This window comes from Brassica napus, chromosome C1, assembly GCF_020379485.1.
Source record: "Brassica napus cultivar Da-Ae chromosome C1, Da-Ae, whole genome shotgun sequence".
Classification (NCBI taxonomy): domain Eukaryota; kingdom Viridiplantae; phylum Streptophyta; class Magnoliopsida; order Brassicales; family Brassicaceae; genus Brassica; species Brassica napus.
Genome location: NC_063444.1, coordinates 11291273 through 11312475, shown reverse-complemented (window position 1 = coordinate 11312475; position 21203 = coordinate 11291273). Strand labels below are relative to the sequence as shown.

The window sequence follows — 21203 nt, the reverse complement described above, 5'->3', positions numbered from 1 at the left end:
AATAGGAAATAAGAAGGATATTGATTATTCTCTAAATCTACTAAACCCCAAACGTAAATTTTCTTTTTAGACTGTATTTTCAAAAAAAAAAATATTATGCATAATTAATTAGCAAAAAAAATAACAATTGTAACCATTCATTGCTAATTAAAACTTTTTGACTACAACCAATCTATAGCTAATGTGTAGCTATATAGCTGCAAATGACCTACGAACATTATCCCTAGCTAATCCGCTACAGATAGCTACATAATAGTTACAAATCTGGTTACTTTGTGTTTTGTTGCTATCTGTCGTCATTTAGGTCGCTAATAACTGAGGCTACAGAATTTATGTCGCCAGTCCTTAGCTATTATGAAGAATTCTTGTAATGTGATGTCTTCGATAGCCACTTCACCGCAACTTGTATTCCACTATGAAATGTACTCTACAAGAGTAAGTTGTTTTATAAAGAATCAGTCAGTTTGGGAATTATCGGTAAGATTAATAAAGAAGTTCATAAATGTAGCTCCGTAGAAGTAAGTATTTATTCCATGAAAACCTACATCTGCAATACCAGAATTTTTCTTCTTCACTTTTTATGAATTTTGTCAAACAATTCTAGGGTTCACGTTCTTAAACGCTTGCTCTCTCAAAGTGAAGTTCCAAGTTTTAACAAATTCTTTGTTTTCTCCACACTCCTTGATGCATAAGGGGTTTTAATAAAGTCATATAGTGAACATGAATTATTATATGTTGATGTTCTTTATAAAGGTTTTGTATAACTCTGTTCTTCTCGGTATATCATAAGGTTTGGATATAAACCAAATAGAGCAGAACATCTATAAATTAATAATGTTGAGACATTGAAATTTTATTAATTTATAGAGATATTAATTTACAAAAGTTTCTTTATTTAGATTTTTATTTTAAAATATATTTATTTTAAGATAAGAAAAATATTTTTTTTTGAAAGTTGACATTAATATTAAATTTATTATATTATATGGTGTGTACAATATATATTGCATAGAACTTAAATGTAGTTTTAGATATAATATTACTAAATCTCATCAAAAATATATTAAGTATTAAGAAAATATAATGATAATTTCATTATAAATATAAAGCAAACAATATAATAGGTTCTTACTTATATAAAATATATATACATATAAATTATTAATTTATAATTTTAATGGGACCATGTATTTATATAGAGTTTTCTAAAAAAATATTGTTTTATTATTTATCGATTTGTATCAAATTTTGAACCGGTCCAAATTGAAACCGATAAAATTTATTAAATTATAAAAATTATTAATTTATCGAATATTAATTTAGAGAAGTTCTAACAGTGAGATTACATGAAAGAGTGAGATTACCCCCCACTATGGCTACTTAATTCAACTGGACCGATTACTGTGTAACCAAAATTAATTAATCCTAATTTAAGAATTTGGTTAAGTCAAGGTCGTTGACCAAACAAAAAATAATAAGACTTAGGTCACGGTGACATCAGAGCAATCCACTGTTCATAAACAGTCCACTTGAGAAAATTCAATGACGATTTGTCAAATGAGTCGACCACAAAGAGATTGAAAACAAAGTTGAAAGTCAGCTTCCGAAAAATTATATCTTTCAAGACTCGAGGCCTTTATTTTAAGACATTCAAACATATTATATGAACAAAAAATACAAATGGTCAACTTATTTGTAGCTTTCTGGTTTGTGCTCATAAGCTCTGTCTCTGCAAATAATTGCCTTAACAGGTCTGGTTTCTTCGCACCCGATGGTACTTACGACTTAAACCGCCGAGTCATGCTCTCTTCCCTTGCTTCTAACGTCACAGCTAATGATGGCTTCTATACCACGTCGGCTACCGGACAAGATCCGAACAGAGTATACGGTTTAGGGATGTGTGTCCCAGGTACTGAAGAACGATCTTGTTCTGATTGTATCATGGCTGCCTCTAATGGGTTGGTACAGAACTGTACTACTCAGACGGAAGCTATAGACTGGAGGATGCATAGCAATACACTTTGTCTTGTACGCTACTCAAACCGCTCGTTTTACGGATCGCTCGATATGCAAATTTTACGGTATGAATACAATACAAGAGATATTCAACCTAACGTGACGGACTTTGACATGACATGGGAGGCGTTGATGATTGGTTTAATAGAAGATGTTCATGTTTTGTACTACGCTGCTGGAACACAAACGGTTGAGTCTACCAACACCAACCTTTACGGTTTTGTGCAATGCAGTAGAGACTTATCTCGTACAAACTGCACCCGGTGTCTACAATAGAATGTGATTGATTATAGATCATGTTGCTCTGGGAGCCAGGGAGGCATTGTTTCGAGGCCGAGTTGTTTCGTTCGATGGGAGATTGATACGTTCTTGGGACTTTTCGATAACAGTCCTCCTCGTGAAATGGGTAAGATCATGTTTTATAATCTTTGTTGTTATTAGGTCATATGATTATGCTCATATCTAACCATGTTTGAATTTTCTTTTCTTTTTTTTGTTCTGTTCTTTTTAGTTTTTTTCTGCTATATTTTTGTTAGTTTCCCTTAATCGCAGATAAAAAAATTGTTTCTACAAGAACTATTGTGGCAATTGTCATTGTTCCTATAATATTGCTTGCTCTAGCATTTGCTATTTGGAGAAGGAGAAAATCGTACAAAGCATTTTCTACTGAAAGTGAGTTTACTATTGTTTTGGTTCAAAATATAAGTAGATTCAATAAGTTATTATAAATCTTTATATGTTCTTCTCAGACGGTTATTTATCTGCTGCAAAGAGATTAAAGAAGAATTATGATACTGCACCGCCAGATAACGGTAAAGCGATACGTATTTGATATAGAAATGTAATGAGTCTTGGAAACTCTCCGGTAATATATGATACCATCTGCAAATTCGTTTAGCAGTTGGGGATGATATTTCAGCTTCAGGTTCACTTCAATTCGATTTTAAATGTATCGAAGCTGCAACAAGTAATTTTCATAATACTAACAAGATTGGTCATGGTGGATTTGGTGAAGTTTACAAGGTGTAATGTTTGTCTCAAGTATTTAATTACTTTTGTGATAGAATCTTGACGAGAAAGCAAATGCATATGTTCTGATAAATTATTTGACGTGCAGGGGACGTTTCCGAATGGAACAGAGATTGCTGTGAAGAGACTATCTAAAACTTCAGGACAAGGTGAAAGAGAATTCAAGAATGAGGTGCTTCTTGTAGCTAAACTCCAACATAGAAATCTTGTTAGGCTTCTTGGGTTTTGTGTCCAAGGAGAGGAAAAGATACTAGTCTATGAGTTTTTGCCCAACAAGAGTCTTAACTACTTCCTCTTTGGTGGTAAGAAAAACAATAAGTTTACTTATCTGAAACCTTAGTTCTTGATCTCATAGGTTAACGCCTGAGATGTGCAGACTCAACAAAGAGGAGCCAATTGGATTGGACAAGACGATACAAGATCATCGGAGGGATTACTCGAGGGATTTTGTATCTTCATCAAGATTCGCGGCTGACAATCATACACCGTGATCTCAAAGCCAGCAATATTCTATTAGATGAGGATATGAACCCGAAAATTGCGGATTTTGGTATGGCTAAGAATTTCAGAATGGACCAAACGGAAGATAACACAGGAAGAGTAGTTGGAACATTGTAAGTATTTGCCATTTTAGTTATTATCTGTGTCTCTTTATTGTTGTAGATGAAACAGAAAGTTATGTGACATGTATTTTGCAGCGGTTACATGCCGCCCGAATATGTAGCGAATGGGCAGTTCTCGACTAAGTCAGATGTGTATAGCTTTGGACTATTGATTCTAGAGATTATTGGTGGAAAAAAGAATAGTAGCTTCAATGAGACAGACGGCTCAATCAGCAACTTGGTTACATATGTTAGTAAATTTCCACACTATCTCAAAATTTTCTACTTCTTCTTTTAGCAATGATCATTGTCTGAACTTTACTTTCTTGGATAACGATTAAACAGGTATGGAGGCTTTGGAACAATGATTCATTGTTGGAACTCGTAGATCCGGTCATAGGAGATAACTATGATAAGTATGAAGTCATCAGATGCGTCCATATTGGGTTATTATGCGTTCAAGAAAATCCAACAGATCGTCCAACCATGTTGACAATATTTCAGATGCTCACTAATACTTCAGTTACCCTGCCTGTGCCTGAACCTCCTGGATTTTTCTTCAGGGTCAGATCAGAGAAAATCCCATTAGCTGAGAGCTTGCAGCCTGGTCCGTCCACTTGCATGTCCATTGCTTGTTCTGTCAATGATGTATCGATCACATGTGTTAGTCCTCGTTGAAGGTCAGGCTATTCTTTTGAAAAGTTTTAAACAAACGAAGAGCTCTGTGATAATTTCATCTTTTTCATAATTTTACCAAAAAAAAAACTGTATCAGTAATTTACAAATCAAAGCATGCACATTAATTGCTTGAGGTATTAGTCCTTGTTATTGTCTTTGTAGAGAAACAGTGTTTTTTTGTACCACTTAGAGAAACAATGTTTAACTGCTCACCATCTTAGACCATCTTTAACAAGGGTGTTTAAGCCCAATGCTTAGGTAATTAATGATTTAAAAAAAAAGAAAAATGAGATTAATTAAAAAACACGGCGCTTAAGAGGGAGTAGAAGCAGCGGTGCTAAATGGACACGTGTGGAGCATTGGTTAAATCTATCTCTCTCTCTCGCACAAAACGCATCAGCTTCTCTCTCTCCTTCTCTTCTACGAAACCGCGTCTCTCCACCTCTCCTCGTCGAATCCGCCGGTGTTTCCCGTTTTCTCACCGATCGGTTGGAGTCGTCGGCATCTGTCTCTATGGAAAGCTCGTATTTTTCGGTGGTCTCGCCGATCGTGTCGTATTTGATCGCCGACGACGCGTTTCTCTAGTTTTCCTTCACCACACCGACTCTCTTTCTTCATCTCTCCTCAGCGACGAATCGCAGCGTCTCCCTCGGTGGCTCAATCTCTCTCTCCACGGCTGAACTCGACCAACGTCAAGGTGAAGCAGAGTAATTATATGTTTATGTCTTAATCTTTCAATGGATGCATGTGTAAGATTGTGGTCTTAGACGGGCTTAATCTGTGAATTGATGCATGTCTTAGTTTGTGGTCTTATTACACTGTCTCTATTTAGTTCAACTTGATTCGTTTGCTTCATATAACCGCTCACCTCTGATCCATTTTGATTTGGCTTTTTTCTTTGTGTGCTGAGATGGTTCGGATGAAGAGGACATCAATGGTCATAACGGATCAAGATACATCAAGGTCGGTGTAAGATGGTTTGGATCAAGATGGTTCGGGTCAAGAGACATAAAGGTTCGACTACAATGGCAATAAAGGTAACACATAGCTTCTGTATATAAGTTTACATTGATTGAGGGAATGATAAAAACATTTTTAGTCTCAGATTGATGTTGAATTGGTTTGTGTGTGTGAACTGCTTGTGCTTTTGGTTTGAATTTAATAGATTGAACCCGAGTTTATGCGTTTGAGTTGAACTGATTGTCTTTGGGTCTGAATTGAATTGATTTAACTCGGTCTTATGCTTTTGGATTGAACTGATTCTGCTTTTGATGTTGATCTCCTCTGTGCCTGTGGTTTGAATTGAATAGAGTTAACTATGTTTAATGCTTTTGGTTTGAATTGATTGTGCTTTCAATGTCTTAGATAAATGAATAGATTCAACTGATTATTTTTGTGGTTTGGATTGTATGGATTTATTGCCATTGTAGTAATAAATAAATGTTTTAGATAAATTTGTTAGTTGATGTGTGATTGATGCGTTAGATAAATGTGTTAGTTAAGGGTCTACTCGACATGGTTGGCTGTTGAACTTGTTGATCAAACGTGATCAATGCTTCTTTCCTTCTTCTCTTCTATAAAAAATATCATTCTTCTACTTGTACTTCTCATAGCTTTCTTCTACTTTCTTCTACTTCAACTTCTCATTACTTTCCCATCTTTCAAAACCGACTTCTTTTCTTTCTCTCTTGAGACATTCAAATATGAATTCCAATTCATATATACCGGTCTCAAACTTTGTAGACCTTCTGAATAGTCAACAAGAGACTGTCTTTGGCTTTGTTCAAGAGAGTGGTGAAGTTTCTTCCTCCCAAGTCCCTCTCTTTAGTAGTCAAGCAACGGAAGCAGAGACTACTGGAGAGCGTAAGGAAAGCAGGTCTTGGACGCCTGTAGATGATGTTGCTCTCATTAGCGCTTGGCTTAACACAAGCAAAGACCCGGTTGTAGGCAACGAGCAAAGAGCCGGTGCGTTCTGGAATAGGGTTGCTGCATACTTTGCGGTTAGTCCCAAGGTTGCAGGTGCTGAACCGAGAGAGTCATCCCATTGTAAGAACCGGTGGCAGAAGATCAATGACCAAGTGAACAAATTCTGTGGGGCTTATGACTCTGCAACAAGAGAGAAGAGTAGTGGCCAAAATGAGAAAGATGTTCTCAAACTTGCGCTTGAGATCTTCTACAACAACCACAAAAAGAAGTTCACTCTTGAGCATGCATGGAAGGAGTTGCGGAATGACCAGAAATGGTGTGAATTGTCAGCAGCTAAAACCGCAGGAAGCAGTAAAAAGAGGAAGTGTGATGAGAGTGCACAATCATCGAGCTCATACGCATTTGAAACCACCACTGGTGAAGAAGAGCAGGCCACCATTCGTCCCCCGGGTGTTAAGGCTTCAAAGGGCTTTGGTAAGAAGACGATGGCAGAGGGTAAGAGATTAACTGAGTTTCAAAGTCTGTGGAGCATCAGGAAGGAGGATATCGCGGCGAAAGAGAGGCTGACAAAGATGAAGCTACTTGAGTCATTAGTAGGAAAAGAAGAATTAGCTGAGTATGAGGAAGCTCTGAAAAAGAAGCTCATCGATGAGTTGTTGTCTAATTAGTTTGTGTTATTTAAGGTCTGGTCTAGTCCACTGTGCTTGTGTTGTTGTTCTTGTTGCTTGTTTCTCATTCCTTGTTTCTTGTTTTCTAAGTTTCGGACTCTACGTTTAATCATATAAATGCAAGTGTTGTTTCTTGTTTTGTAAGTTTCTGTCTTCGCTTTAGTTCTGTTTCTAGTCTTGAATCATATTAATAAGTTTAAGTGTTGTTGTGTCTCTCATTTTGAAGTGTTGTTCCGTCTCTCATTTTTAAGTGTTGGTGTTGTAGAATCATATTAATAAGTCTTCTGTCAATATTTGTAGGTCATGTGAGAGCAGTGGGAGAATCACGGACTCATAGCAGTGGGAGCATCACAGATTCTTGTCTCCCATGTTCTTGTCTTGTAGTGTCACGGAAAAGCAACAAGAGAGAAGAGTAGTGTCATGTAGTGTCAAGTAGTGTATCTGAGCTGTTGTTGTCTCAAGTCTATTGTGTCATGTAGTGTCGCGGTTAGGAGCTATTGTGTCATGTATTGTCGACGATGATTATGTATTGTCATGGTTTGTATTCACGAGTTCTCATTATATAAACACACTTCCCATACTTGCAATTTCACAAGTCATCACTTCTTTCATCTTCTACTTCTCTCAACGTTCTTCTTCTTTATTTTTTCTTGTAATTCACAAGTCATCTCTTCTTTTTTCTTGTACTTCACAAGTCATCGCATCTCATTCTTTCTTATTCTCATTCTTCTATTTCTCATTTTCAATAAGTCATTCTCATATCTCTCTTATTCTAAAACGGTCTTACCTAAGTTATGGCATCGTCATCTAATAATCATTTTGAGGATATAGAAGATGAAACATTTGATCAATGTTTTGATCAATATTTTGATCAATATTTTGATGAAACGTTCGAAAATCTTGTCAATGACTATGGTGATCAACAAGAAAGGAGAAGAAGAAAAAAACGCGCTTATATCGAAAGAAACCGTGAAGCAGGCAATCTTCGTCTCTGGAATGATTATTTCAGTGAAACTCCAACATACCCTGATAATCTATTCCGCCGACGATTTAGAATGAACAAACCATTGTTCATGAAAATTGTTGATCGCCTAGCCAATGAAGTAGAATTCTTTCGACAAAAACGCGATGGTCTCGGAAGGCTTGGTCTCTCTACACTTCAAAAATGTACGGCAGCCATTCGTGTCTTGGCATATGGTAATGCGGCTGATGCGGTTGACGAATACCTCAGGCCGGTGAAACTACTACTCGGTCATGTGTCGAACATTTCGTGGAAGGAATAATATATTTATTCGTGGATGAATACCTGAGAAGACCAACTCCTGCTGATCTTCAACGCCTGCTTGATATTGGTGAGCGTCGAGGCTTTCCGGGGATGATAGGAAGCATCGATTGTATGCATTGAGAATGGAAGAATTGTCCCACCGCTTGGAAAGGTCAATATTCACGTGGTTCGGGGAAACCAACAATCGTTTTAGAGGCGGTTGCTTCGTATGATCTATGGATATGGCATGCATTTTTTGGACCTCCAGGTACCTTAAATGATATCAATGTTCTTGATTGCTCAACTGTTTTTGATGACATCATAAATGGTCAAGCTCTGCAAGTCACTTTCTCTGTCAATGGAAGAGAGTATCATATGGCTTACTATCTCACCGACGGTATTTATCCAAAATGGGCAACTTTTATCCAATCTATTCCAATACCACAAGGGCCGAAAGCGAGATTATTTGCTCAACAACAAGAAGCTGCACGAAAAGATGTCGAGCGTGCTTTTGGAGTCTTGCAAGCTCGCTTTGCCATTGTCAAAAATCCAGCGCTTTTTTGGGATAAAGTCAAAATCGGCAAGATTATGAGAGCATGTATCATACTCCATAATATGATCGTAGAAGACGAACGAAATGGATACACTCAGTATGATCTTTCAGAGTTCCACCAAGGAGAAGACACCGGAACTTCACATGTTGATCTCGATTTTTCTACGGATATGCCTACAAATATCGCCAATATGATGGGTGTTCGAACAAGAATCTGTGATAGACAAATGCATCAACAACTCAAACATGATTTGGTTGAACATTTATGGAGTAAATTTGGATGTGATGAAGGCAACAACTGAATTCGGCATGTTTCTTTCAAATTACGCGGTTCATTTATTTTAATCATCTGATGTGTTTTTTTTAATATTTTATGTTTAAAATGTACTATTTTTATTATGTTTTATTTTAATTTTATCTTACAAAAAAAAATTAAACACCTCTAATTAAGATCCCTCCATTGGATGACACATCTTTAATGAAATCTTAACTCAAGTGCTTAGGTACAATCAAGGTTCAATTAATTAATTAAATACTCATTAAGCAACCCATATGGGATTTATGGTTAATGCTGCTCTTACCAGTCATATATCAATGCTCCGAAACAAAATCGAATCCCTTTGAAAATTCAAATGCTTTGAGTATACCCAAGATCATCATAGTCTCTAAATCTTTTACGTAACAGTCTACAATCACTATATCACCTTAATTTTTATTTATGGATAGTTTTGTTTTCAACGAGGAGATACTCGAGTAATGGAAGCCTTGTCCACAGAACCTGTGGCAAACGTATCCATTGATGGATCCACTCCTACTTGTTCATGCTTACTTCGGAAGAAAAATCCAGGTGGTCGAGGCAAAGTGAGAGCGATGGAGCTAGTAGTGAGCATTTGGACGATATCTGACATGGTTGGACGATCTTCAGCTTCTTCTTGAACACATAGTAAAGCGATATGGATGCATCTCGTAACTTCGTCTGTTTGATAATTATCTCGAAATGATGCATCCATGAGCTCTAACTGCGATCCATTGCTCCACAGTCTCCATGTCTATTAAAGATTTTAATAATAAAAAACGTTGGTCATTGTGAAATAAAGCAAAATAAGTAAATGAAAGTATTAAGGGTGTATACTCACATATGTAACCAAATTGCCAGCACTACCATCCATTTGATAGAGACTACTGTTCTTTTTGCCACTTATAATCTCAAGAACTAAGACTCCAAAACTGTAGACATCTGATTTCATGGAGAATTGGCCGTACATTGCATATTCGGGAGACATGTAACCACTGCCAATATTCTTGAAATGTTAAGTTAATAAAAAGCATATTATTACTGTCTACATAGGCATATAATGAAACAGAAAAGCATACTAGGTTCCGACTATTCTTTTCGTATTGGCTTCCTTTTGGTCCATTCCAAAAATTCTTGCCATTCCAAAATCTGCAACTTTCGGGTTCATATCAGCGTCCAGTAAGATGTTACCGGCTTTGAGATCACGATGAATGATTGTGAGTCGTGAATCTTGATGAAGATATAGAATCCCTCTAGCAATTCCTTTAATGATCGTGTACCGTATTTTCCAGTCCAGCTGGTTCTGCATCGTAGAGTCTGCACATGCATATTTTAATATATATTTTTTCTAAACGGCATGAAATCTGCAAATGATATATTAGGTTAGGTATGGAACTCAGCTTACCAAAAAGGAAGTAATCAAGGCTTTTGTTGGGCACAAACTCATAGATAAGTATCTTTTCTTCCCCTTCCAAACAAAAACCAAGTAGCCTTACCAAATTTCTATGCTGAAGTTTTGCCACAACAACAACTTCATTCTCGAACTCCCTTTCACCTTGTCCTGATGTTTTAGATAACCTCTTCACCGCAACTTGTATTCCACTAGGAAAAGTACCCTATAAGCAATAATAAGTTGTTTTACAAAGAATAAGTCAGTGTGGGAATTATCAGTAAGATTAATGAAGAAGTCCAAATGGAGAAATGTAATTAAAGATAAGTACAATTATTTCTATTCTGCAGCTTTGTTGAGTTGGAAATTGTGTGTGATGGTGTGGTGATTATAGAAAGATTCTTTAAGTGAGTAGGTTATCCTACTTACTACCACACATCTTAAATGCTCAAAATACATGCGAGTAATATGATTAAACAGAGGAAAAACAGAGTACACTGATGGAGTTGCCGAGTTGAATTACATGTAAGTACTTTGTCAAACAACTAAGCCTTCTTTTGCTTTCCACCATAAATGTTTACATCATTTGATATTGAGAGAAGTTGAAGCTTTTGACAAAGGTTTACCCAGTTTAGAACATGTTCAAGTTTTTATAGCTCTAAACCTACTTTATCTTAATGTGTTATGAAATTTATTTTAGTATATAATCAATTACATCTGAAGCCCTATGCAATGGTAATACCTTGTAGACTTGCCCAAATCCACCTTGACCAAGTTTGTTAGTTTCAGAAAAATTATCAGTTGCTGCCTCAATTGCCTTAAAATCAAACTGAAGTGACCCTGCAGTTGTAATATCGTCCCTATCTGTCAAAACATTTAACATCTGGATCACAACAGAATAATCATTCAACCTGAGAATGCATAGTTTATCAATTCATTTTTTACCTTCAGCAAGTGGTTCCGTCTCATAAGTTCTCCTTTTCTTTTTAGCCCAGAAAATGAAAACAGCTACGAGAAGAATAAAAATGACTGTGATTGGAACAACAACAGCGATTGCTATGACAGATGAGTTTCTGCCTTTTCCTGTATTCACAAAAAAAAAAAAAAACATATGATTATGACAGAAGAGTCAGATTACATATGGACGCTTGTTCTAGCATGCAAGTCTTGAATCTCTCACAAGAAAAGTTGTGTTGAAACATGTAATCAAAGGTAAGTGAATATTCAGACCAGCTTCTTGGGAAGGCGGTGGAGGAGCTGAATCCAACTGAGGTTTAGGAGGTTGAGGTATTGCTGTGGCAGTTTCTTCAAAGAATTTGTAGAGCTCGTACCTTGAGTTACAACTCGGCATAAGAAGTCTTCCCCCAATTTGGGCTGTGGGTAATGATCTGATGGTCCGTTGTAGACAATTAAAACAATCGCCACTCGTCAAATCGGGTATGCACTGAGCCAGCCCATAAAGTGTCTGAAACGATGTGAAGTTGGACTTGCTAACCGCAAACCTTTTTGAACTATTAACAGCCTCGTTTGCACACTTGTTCATCAGAGAGAACACTTCATCACGAAACCGTTCTGATTGGTTTTTTGGAACATCTCGAGTGTTCCACATGAGTATTCCGTTTGTTCCATTTTGGAGTGAAGATTCCAAGAAAATATTCCGGTCAGAGTATCGAAGCATGCACTGGTCGTACCATATCAACCCAATCTTCTCCTCTGGACATTTTTTGAGAGTGTCGCTGGCAGCAAAGACGACACAATTACCGCAGACTTCTGGCGGGAGATCCCCCCGGCAAAGGAAAAGGCCGAACACCAAGTCAGGGCTTTGACCTGCCGCTGTGCTGTAAAATCCGGTAGAGGAAGAACGGCTGTTGGAAGAAAGAGAGGACAAAAGAGTTCTAATGTTGGAAGAGTATGTGCTGTTTCGGGAGTAAGTTGTCGTGTTTGGACAAAGATGGTATATGTAAGTAGGGTCTGGTTGCTGTGCATAAGATCTTAAGCTCGCAAGTAAGGCAATGAGGAAAACAGAACAAAACGAGGCACAAGCAGACATATCTCCAGTTCGTTCTTATTCCTTTCCTTCGTGTTTGTTTATTTTTTCTTCTACTGAGTCTTTAATAAATGTGATAAAAAGCCATTAGCCTTGTCCAGAGATTTTTTTTGGCTTCAGTGGACTTAGTAAAAATTTCAATAATTTTTTTTTTCAAATTTGGCAACTTTTTTCTATAAATTTAGGGATCTATGTACATATAATTTTCTAAATGAATGTTTTATCTAGTTTTACCTAGAAACGGTCATGCCTTCCATTGAGTCTTTAATAAATGTGATGAAATGTTTAGTCAAGACAGTCCTGGAATTTTGGAGCCCTAAATATCTTAGTAAAAAAATTCATAAAACTTTTTTTCACAAATTTAGAAACTTTTTTTAATAAATTTAAAGGTTTACATTCATATAAATTTTTCGAAAAAATTTGGGGATCCAGCCAAATATTTCATCCAACTTTAAACAAGGACCGGCCCTGCGATTAGCCAAGCCTATACGTTATGTGTAAAAGATGCAATTTCTTACAATTCGATGTCAACTTCTTATTGGCGAATATCGTCAACGATTTTTAAAATAATAATACTAACATATCCAACCAGGGCTGGTCATGCGTCCAATTATGGGAGTGTTACATTTGAGTACGTAGCCTTAAAACATCGGCATTGAAGTATATCAATAGAGGTTCCCACAGTTTCCAAAAAACAAAATTAATAAAATAATCTATTTTTTATGAACCTGTATCATCTGGGTCTGCTGGGATAAACCGGTATCAACACGGTTCACGGACTCTACTGATATGTGGCGATCCGGGATTAATTGTTTTATTAATTTTTCTTTTTTTCAAAAAAATCAAACGAAAAAAAAAAATTATAATAATAAAAAGTAGATTTTGGGAAGGGTTCACCAATGGAGATGCTATTATGTATATCATTAATATAATAATACATGATTTTTATACTGTTTTCATTCTCTTCTTTTGATTACTGCATCAATCTAGATTGTCTCCAATCTTTATTGAATACATACGACAACTCTATAAATTAATAATTTTTTATAGTCTGGAGTTGTACCTGTTCAATTTAATTAACATTTACTAGTGACTTCACGTATCTAAAGCCTTTTAATAATTGCCAACATGATGTATTTTTGAGCCTCCAGTATTGACAAATCCAAGAACACAAGCCTATTTAGCTTTGACCCTTACAATACAAGAAACAAATGATTTTTTTTTCAAAAATTGGTTAGAAACAATCTCTTGCCGATCTTATTGGTCGTCCTCGTTTCAGTTTTGTTCCCGTGTCTGGACAAATATGCGAGGACAGTGCAGGGACTTTCAGACCCAACTCTACTTACGACTCAAACCGTCTACTCATCCTCTCGTCTCTTGCCTCTAAACGTTACGGCTGGAGATGCCTTTTCCTACAACTCTTTCATTGGACAGGAACCAAACCAAGTCTTCGCAAAGGGCTTATGCATCCCCGGATCAGAAACAAAGGATTGCTTCGACTGTATAACCGAAGGAGTTACAGAGCTAATACAGAGTTGTCCCAAGACTCCCAACCAAACTGAGGCTTATTCATGGCCAGGCACCAACACACTCTGCATGGTTCGTTACGCAAACCGTTCTTTGGAGAACCATGCAGAGTATAAGGAATCATAATATAATCAATCAAATCACTACAATCTTGGATTGTGATCAATCATCATAACTCTCTAAATATTTTGTTACCTTTTATACTATCGTACATTCTGTATAAATGTAAACTCCCTATGTCAATAATAATCATTCAGTCTTTTTACCTTCATCTTTGATCCATAATCAAAAACCCTCAAAAAAAAAAAAAAAAATCCGCCATGGCAGCAAACAACAACGCCGCTCCCGTTAACACCGGTGCAAACAACAACACCGACACTCTTGTCACCAACACCAGCATTCTCCTTCATGTCGATATGGCAAACATTGCTAAGCTGAGTGCATCCAACTACATTAACGGCTCCAAGCCAACACCAGATCCCACTACAAGAAAACAGCAAGGATTCTCAGGGAAAAAATCGTCGGAATTTCGTCGGAATATCGTTATTCCGACGACATACCGACGAAAAGAGTCGTCGGAAATAATTCCTCGGAATTTCTTTTTTCCTCGGAAATCCCTCGGAAATTTCCGACGGAATTCCGAGGAAACAAACTTCCGAGGAAATTCCGAGGATCACTAGTTTGTCGGAAAGGTCCTCGGAATATACCGAGGGAGAACTTCGTCGGGATATTCCCTCGGACGTTCATCGATCGATGCGTTTTTAGACATTTATACATCGATCGATAGGAATATACCGACGGACATATTCCTCGGAATATTCCGAGGAACGTGTCCCTCGGTATATACCGAGGGAACAGTTCCACGGTATATTCCGAGGGACATTTCCCTCGGAATATTCCGAACATTTTTTTGTAAACAGATCGATCGATGGATTTATGTCCAAAAACGCATCGATCGATCGAGTAAAAAATATAATTAATTTCCTCGGAATGTAAAAAATATTAATTTAAAAAAAAAAAAAAAATTTCTGAAATTTAAATTCGAAAATATGAAATTAAAATTAAAATTGAAATCATATTAATTAATATTCAAAGTATCACAAATAAAAATAAAACATTCAGAGTTTTTGGAAAAAAAAAACTACGGGTCTGGCACGTCCGGGAACACCTCGTTCGGGTACATCCTCTGCATCATCTCCATCATTTGCTGGTTCAGCCTCCTCTGTGCCTCATAGCCCGCCTGTTGAGCCGCCATCTGGGTCTCCAACAAAGATATACGATCATCTTTGTCCTTCAACTGAGCCGTAAGTATTTCTGGATCAACAAAGGGCGGTGGTGCAGAAGAAGGAGGAACCGACCGGGTGCGACAACCCAAACCGACCAAACGTCCCTTCTTCTTTGGAACCGACTGAATAGAAAATAGCCAAATTTACAAATTTAAACCAAGAAATAAATGAATTGAACTTTAAAAAAAAAAAACTTACGGATTCAACGATTTCGTTGATTCGAAACCGGGACAAGTTGGTCGAAGCCGTCGAAGCGTCATCCTCGGTTTGAAGCTGAGACACTTCGTCTACCACCTGAGTTTGGACCAGGTCGACCACGTCCCTCACAAGACCGTCATCAATCTGGCTGGTCTTCTTGTTGGTATACGCCCTCCTCATTAGGGCGAGATCATCAACCGGCTCGCCATCATTTTCTTCCGCCTTGAAAAAAAACATAAATTAAAGAAACATTAGAAATTAGAAGAAATGCACAATAAATTAAAATTCTGAAACTCAAATAATTGAAGAAAAAACGGTTGAACTTACCATGCGATCTCCAAGAGTGGCAATAGATTGAGCACCCAAGTTATGCTTGTAGATGCCATTCCCTTTACGGTCGCTCCTACGGTTGGTGGAGTTGGTGGAAGAAGTTTCTTTCGTCTCTTCCTTATCCCAATGCGCACACAACTCCTTCCAGACCGTGTCGTTCATCGACTTTGGGACCTTTTAATAAAAAAAAAAAAAAATAATTTAATAAATTAAAAAATTGTTTAATAAATTAAATCGAACCTTATTGATTTCCCACTTCTTCTTCCACTCGTGGATCTGCTTCCCATAGTTGTCAATAACTTTATGGACGAAGTGGTGATAGATAAAGAGCGTCTCATCGGAATTCCAGTTGAACTCTTGCTGGAAAAAAAACACAATTAGTAGAAAATTTATATTAAAGATTAAAAATATAAGTAAAAAATTAGAATACTTACCGCAAACTGACGAAACCACAGAACCTGCTTCTCGGTAGGGAAGTGAGTGAAAGTCGGATGTCCACTGTCGAGGGCCGAGTACATCATACGGTTGATCCATGCGCTGATCCCGTTCCCGGATCGGTTGAACCTAATAAAAAGAATAAACGGTTAATAATGAATCCAAATTTAAAGAAAAAAATGTTTAATTACCATGTTTGACCCCGTCCATGTGGATACGGAGTGAGATACGGAAGATGGTCACGACCGGGCTGTTGAACCAACTCCGCAACACGCATCACTCCCAGAGGACCCGGAGGAACAGGAGCGGATGCAGCAGCGGGAGCGAGAGGAGCAGGAGCGGGTGCAGCAGAGGGAGATGTATGGTTGGAGCTGTGGGGCGAAGGAGAATCGTGAAAATGGCTGGAATCCCGAGACTGGCTCCCCGTACCACCACGACCACGACACTGTCGAGGCCATGTCTGATCATCATGAGACCTGTAAATTAAAAAATATATATTTAATAAATAGAGAAATATATAAATTAATTTTTTTTTTTTTTAAATCCCAAATAATTTAGTCACAAAAAAGATTTATATATATTAAAAATATTTAATAAATATATAAAAATAGTTCTAATAAACAAAAAAAAATAGTTTTAATAAATAAAAATAGTTTAATAATTACAAAAAAATAGTTATAATAATATATATATATATATATATATATATATATTAAAAATATTTTTAAATCCCAAATAAAAGTTTTTAATCACAAAAAAAGTTTTATAGATATTTAAAATGTTTCGTAAAATCCAAAAAATCGAAATTATATACAAATATTTTTTTGTAAAATCCAAAAAATCAAATTTATATAGAAAAATCGATTTGTAAAATACAAAAATCGATTTTATATACAAAAATCGATTTTATAAATACAAAAAAATAAAAAAATTATAAAAAAATTCTAAATCAATTCAACAAAACAAATTATTCAACAAAATCATAATTCTAAACCTATTATACAACCAAATCACAATCCTAACCAATCACCCTAACAAAAATCTATCAAAACTACACAAAAACCTAAGAAATAAAACCTAAGAGAGTGGGATAGGGTCCTTACATGATTTGTGTAAGAGAAGGGGGAGATTGCCGGAGATATCGTCGGATTTCAGGGGGAAATCGCCAGAGAGAAGAGAGGAGTCGCGCAGAGGAAGAAGAGAGAAATGGGGAAGAAGAAGGGGCTCGTGGTTATAAAACCTAGGGTCCGACGGACATTTTCCGTCGGAATTCCGTCGAAATTCTAATTTCAATTTTCGCGAAATATTTGCCTGGTAAAATGAAAATATTCCGAGGAAATTCCGACGGATAGTAAAATGTCCGTCGGAATTTCCTCAGAATATTCCGAGGAAATACCGAGGAACTAGTGTTTGGGGTTTCAAAACATCAATTTTTTTGGCCGTATTTCATTTCTTATACAATTGTAATGCATACCAGTGAGGATTCTTTGTATAGATGAGCATAAACCATGAAATAACAAATTTCAAAACTAAATGAAAGTATTCCCTTTACCGTTCATTAAAAGGTATAAGTGTTTCTCTTATGTTGTGGGATTTCGTTCATACAATCGGAAAAGTGTTAATTATACGGTAAGGAACAAATACTTGACTTCATAATGAACGTAAGACACTTAATAAGGCTTATATAGGTGTTATTCAAACCGCGAAACGTTGTTTTCGGTTTAAAAACCCTATGTCCTCGGAATTTCCTCGGATTATTCCGAGGGAACTCCGAGGAAACCCTCTCCTTCCTTGGAATTTCCTCGGAATATTCCGAGGAAATTCCGAGGAAATAGTGTTTGGGGTTTCAAAACGTCAATTTTTTATTTATAAACGCATCGATCGATGTATATATCTCCAAAAACGCATCGATCGATCAGTAAGATGCACCGGGCCGTAAGAATGTGATCGATCGATGAGATCATCCAATTGATCGATCGAGAATCTCAATTATTCCTCGGAATTTCCTCGGAAAATCTTGTAAGTTTTTTTATAAACGCATCGATCGATGTATATATGTCCAAAAACGCATCGATCGATCACTAAGATGCACCGGGCCGTAAGAATGTGATCGATCGATGAGATCATCCAATCGATCGATCGAGAATGTCAATTATTCCTCGGAAAATCTTGTAAGTTGTTTTATAAAGGCATCGATCGATGTATATATGTCCAAAAACGCATCGATCGATCACTAAGATGCACCGGGCCGTAAGAATGTGATCGATCGATGAGATGATCCAATCGATCGATCGAGAATGTCAATTATTCCTCGGAATTTCCTCGGAAAATCTTGTAAGTTTTTTTATAAACGCATCGATCGATGTATATATGTCCAGAAACGCATCGATCGATCACTAAGATGCACCGGGCCGTAAGAATGTGATCGATCGATCTGTATTTGTTCAAAAACGCATCGATCGATGCGTCTGTGGGAAACAGAATTATAAGGCAAAACCTGACCTTTTTTGGATCTAAACCTCAGAACTCTCATCCCCTCCGATTTCCCCTATAATTCGCCCCCTCTTTCTCTCTCTATAATCATCCGATTTGAACAATTTTGGGCTCTATTCCCCTTGATTTTTCGAGCTCTACCTGATTCCTACACTCGTTTTCACCCTAAGACAGGTATACTCCGCGAATCTCCACATTCTGAAATCGTGTTCTTGAGCAATATTTGGGTTTTGTGAATTTCTTATTTCCGTGTTGATTCCTTGATCAAATATGCATGAAACAGATGTTTAAACATGGAATAGAACACAATTGTCTGTGATCAACGAGTTTGGAACATGATTTGAGATGATTTAGGGATTGAGAATTTTTTTCAATTTGGTTTTTTTTTTATCACAACTCGATTTCGCCTTTCATTTTCATGTTGCTTTGAGTTCTTAATTGATTATAACCATGTTGAGAGCAATGATTCTATTTTGTAGAGAATGAGGCGCACGAAAACATCAGCAAAGAAGAACACACAAGAAGAGGGTTCGTCTCAGCGAGAGAAGCAAAGGCCAAAGAAGTGGGATAAGTCTGATACCACCCACTACAACAACATGAAGAAGGTAGCCGTTCCGGCTACACAACTAGCATGTTCTGAGACGATGACAATATTGGGAATCAAAGCAGACATTGAAGGGCTGTTCCAGAACATGGGTCTAGGCCAACTATGCAACCTCAACGAACCCACTTATCCGGAGTTGGTACGCCAGTTCATAGCATCCGCATACGTCAGCCGTCCCGACGATAGCCATCAGGAAGGTTTTCTGTCGTAGTGCAGAAAGTATACTATGAGGTATCTTTCACAGACCTCTGCGGACTATTTGGATTGAGTGCAGGGGAGACGACATCTGGTCTTTATTGGACTTCAGAGCTGTTGAACTTCTGGGAAACGATTGGCACAGGTGTTTATAGATCTTCTCAGGCAAAGGAGTCACTTATCCGGAGCCCAGTACTGAGATATGCCACACGCCTCATTGACTCATTGCTATACGGGACAACCACAGCCGCATCAGTCACGCAATGGGAGTTGTGCCTCCAGTACCAAGGTGTGAGGCATTTGCTACCGGCATTTGGAAACTCTACATTCCCACCTGCTACTGCCTTCAACATGGGAGCGGTGCTGGCCGCAAACTTAGCAGGATACAAGGGGAAAGTAACCAAATCCAAGAGCAATGCATGTGGATTTGGTGCAGTGATTACTCGGATCCTTAGACATGTGGGTGTAGACTGCGAGAACAAGCAGGTAGCACTGGACAGATCGAACAACATTGCTTGGAACTACGTGGATGTCAAAAATCTTGTAAGTAAGGAGTTCATAGCTGGTCCCCACTCGAGGATCGATCGGGATGGTCCTTACATCTACGTATTCCAGGACCGAGCGAAGAAAACACTCTACTGCCACCTGCCTTAGATCGGCCTGACTGCTCTACTTTCAGAGGCTGCAGTTGAGTTCCTACCCCCTGCTACCGCACTAGTAGAGAAGCCATCCGTCTTCACGCCAAAATATCAGACCAAAGGCAAGGCCGTGGTTGATGAAGAAGGAGAAGATGAGGCTGCACAAGCCATTCCAGATGATTCACAACCCCATCAGCTACTCCCATCAGACTCCAGCCAGTACAAGCTGCAAGAGCTTCCACCGAACGCCACTTCGCGCCAGCAACAACATTGGAGAGATCAGAGCATAAAGACAAACAACGACATGCTACACAAGATCTGGGCTTCCATTTCACGTATCAGGCCGTGTCGTTGCCAAAAGGATGATGTAGTTCATCGGGACAACTCTCCATCCAGCTCTGGTTCGGGTTCGAGTGGTACACACAGGGTAAGAAAGAGGTCCAAGAGACCCAACGATGCAGGAACATTTGGAGCAGGAGACGAGGAGTAGGAGCTATCACCGGCCAGTATTGCCATTTGATTTCCGACCGCGCTATTTTATTTTCTTTTCTATTCTAACGTTTTATGGTCTTATTCTCTGTTAATTTTGAACTTAATTTTTTTTTTCTTAATTATGAGTTCGTATTTCTTTTACATGGTTTCTTCGTTTTATTTGGTTGTGTTTTGAGTAGTTTTTAATTCGTATTCAGCTTTGCCTTGCTAGATAAACCAAATAACTAATATCCGAGGAAAGAGGTTATATCAAGTGTTCCTCGGAATTTCCTCGGTATTTCTTAAAAAAATAAATAAAAATCAATGGTAGTCTGTTTCCGAGTCATCATCACCAGATGAATCTGAATTTGGATCTTGGTGAAACTCTCCAATAACTGGTTCATCCTCTACGTGAACGACGGCTTCCTCTCCAAAGTCGGTTAAATCGACTACAAGGCCAACTCCAGCTAAATCTTCTGCTGCACTTAAGTTGCCGGATGTGCTTGGTTGTAGTGGGTCTTCCAGCTCAGAACTTCCCTGAACTCGGCCTCTCGGGTT

The 21203-nt window shown here is 37.7% G+C and overlaps 2 protein-coding genes and 1 pseudogene across 2 annotated transcripts; 2 read left to right on the top strand and 1 right to left on the bottom strand.

Moving 5' to 3' along the window:
• The first annotated feature begins 1210 nt into the window (after positions 1-1210).
• Positions 1211-4560, top strand: LOC106366213 (annotated as a pseudogene).
• Positions 4561-6028: 1468 nt separating this feature from the next.
• On the top strand, positions 6029-6919 carry LOC106372871 (glutathione S-transferase T3-like). Its single transcript, XM_013813136.2, has one exon. The coding sequence runs from the start codon at positions 6029-6031 to the stop codon at positions 6917-6919; it is 891 nt and encodes a 296-aa protein (XP_013668590.2).
• A 2442-nt stretch (positions 6920-9361) lies between these two features.
• LOC106362728 (cysteine-rich receptor-like protein kinase 5) lies at positions 9362-13939 on the bottom strand. The gene is made up of 7 exons (XM_048745671.1): positions 11652-13939; positions 11367-11504; positions 11164-11285; positions 10437-10647; positions 10111-10348; positions 9873-10026; positions 9362-9785 (listed from the first exon to the last, which is right to left on the bottom strand). The coding sequence occupies exons 1-7, from the start codon at positions 12469-12471 to the stop codon at positions 9471-9473; spliced, it is 1998 nt and encodes a 665-aa protein (XP_048601628.1). The 5' UTR covers positions 12472-13939; the 3' UTR covers positions 9362-9470.
• Between the last annotated feature and the right edge of the window lie 7264 nt (positions 13940-21203).

Excerpts from the sequence above, each read along its gene's own strand:
- LOC106372871 (XM_013813136.2), top strand. The coding sequence starts at position 6,029 with ATGAATTCCAATTCATATATACCGGTCTCAAACTTTGTAGACCTTCTG.
- LOC106362728 (XM_048745671.1), bottom strand. The coding sequence starts at position 12,471 with ATGTCTGCTTGTGCCTCGTTTTGTTCTGTTTTCCTCATTGCCTTACTT. Across the intron at positions 11,286-11,366 it reads GACGGAACCACTTGCTGAAG|ATAGGGACGATATTACAACT; the intron begins GTAAAAAATGAA and ends ATGTTTTGACAG. Across the intron at positions 10,648-11,163 it reads GATTTGGGCAAGTCTACAAG|GGTACTTTTCCTAGTGGAAT; the intron begins GTATTACCATTG and ends TATTGCTTATAG.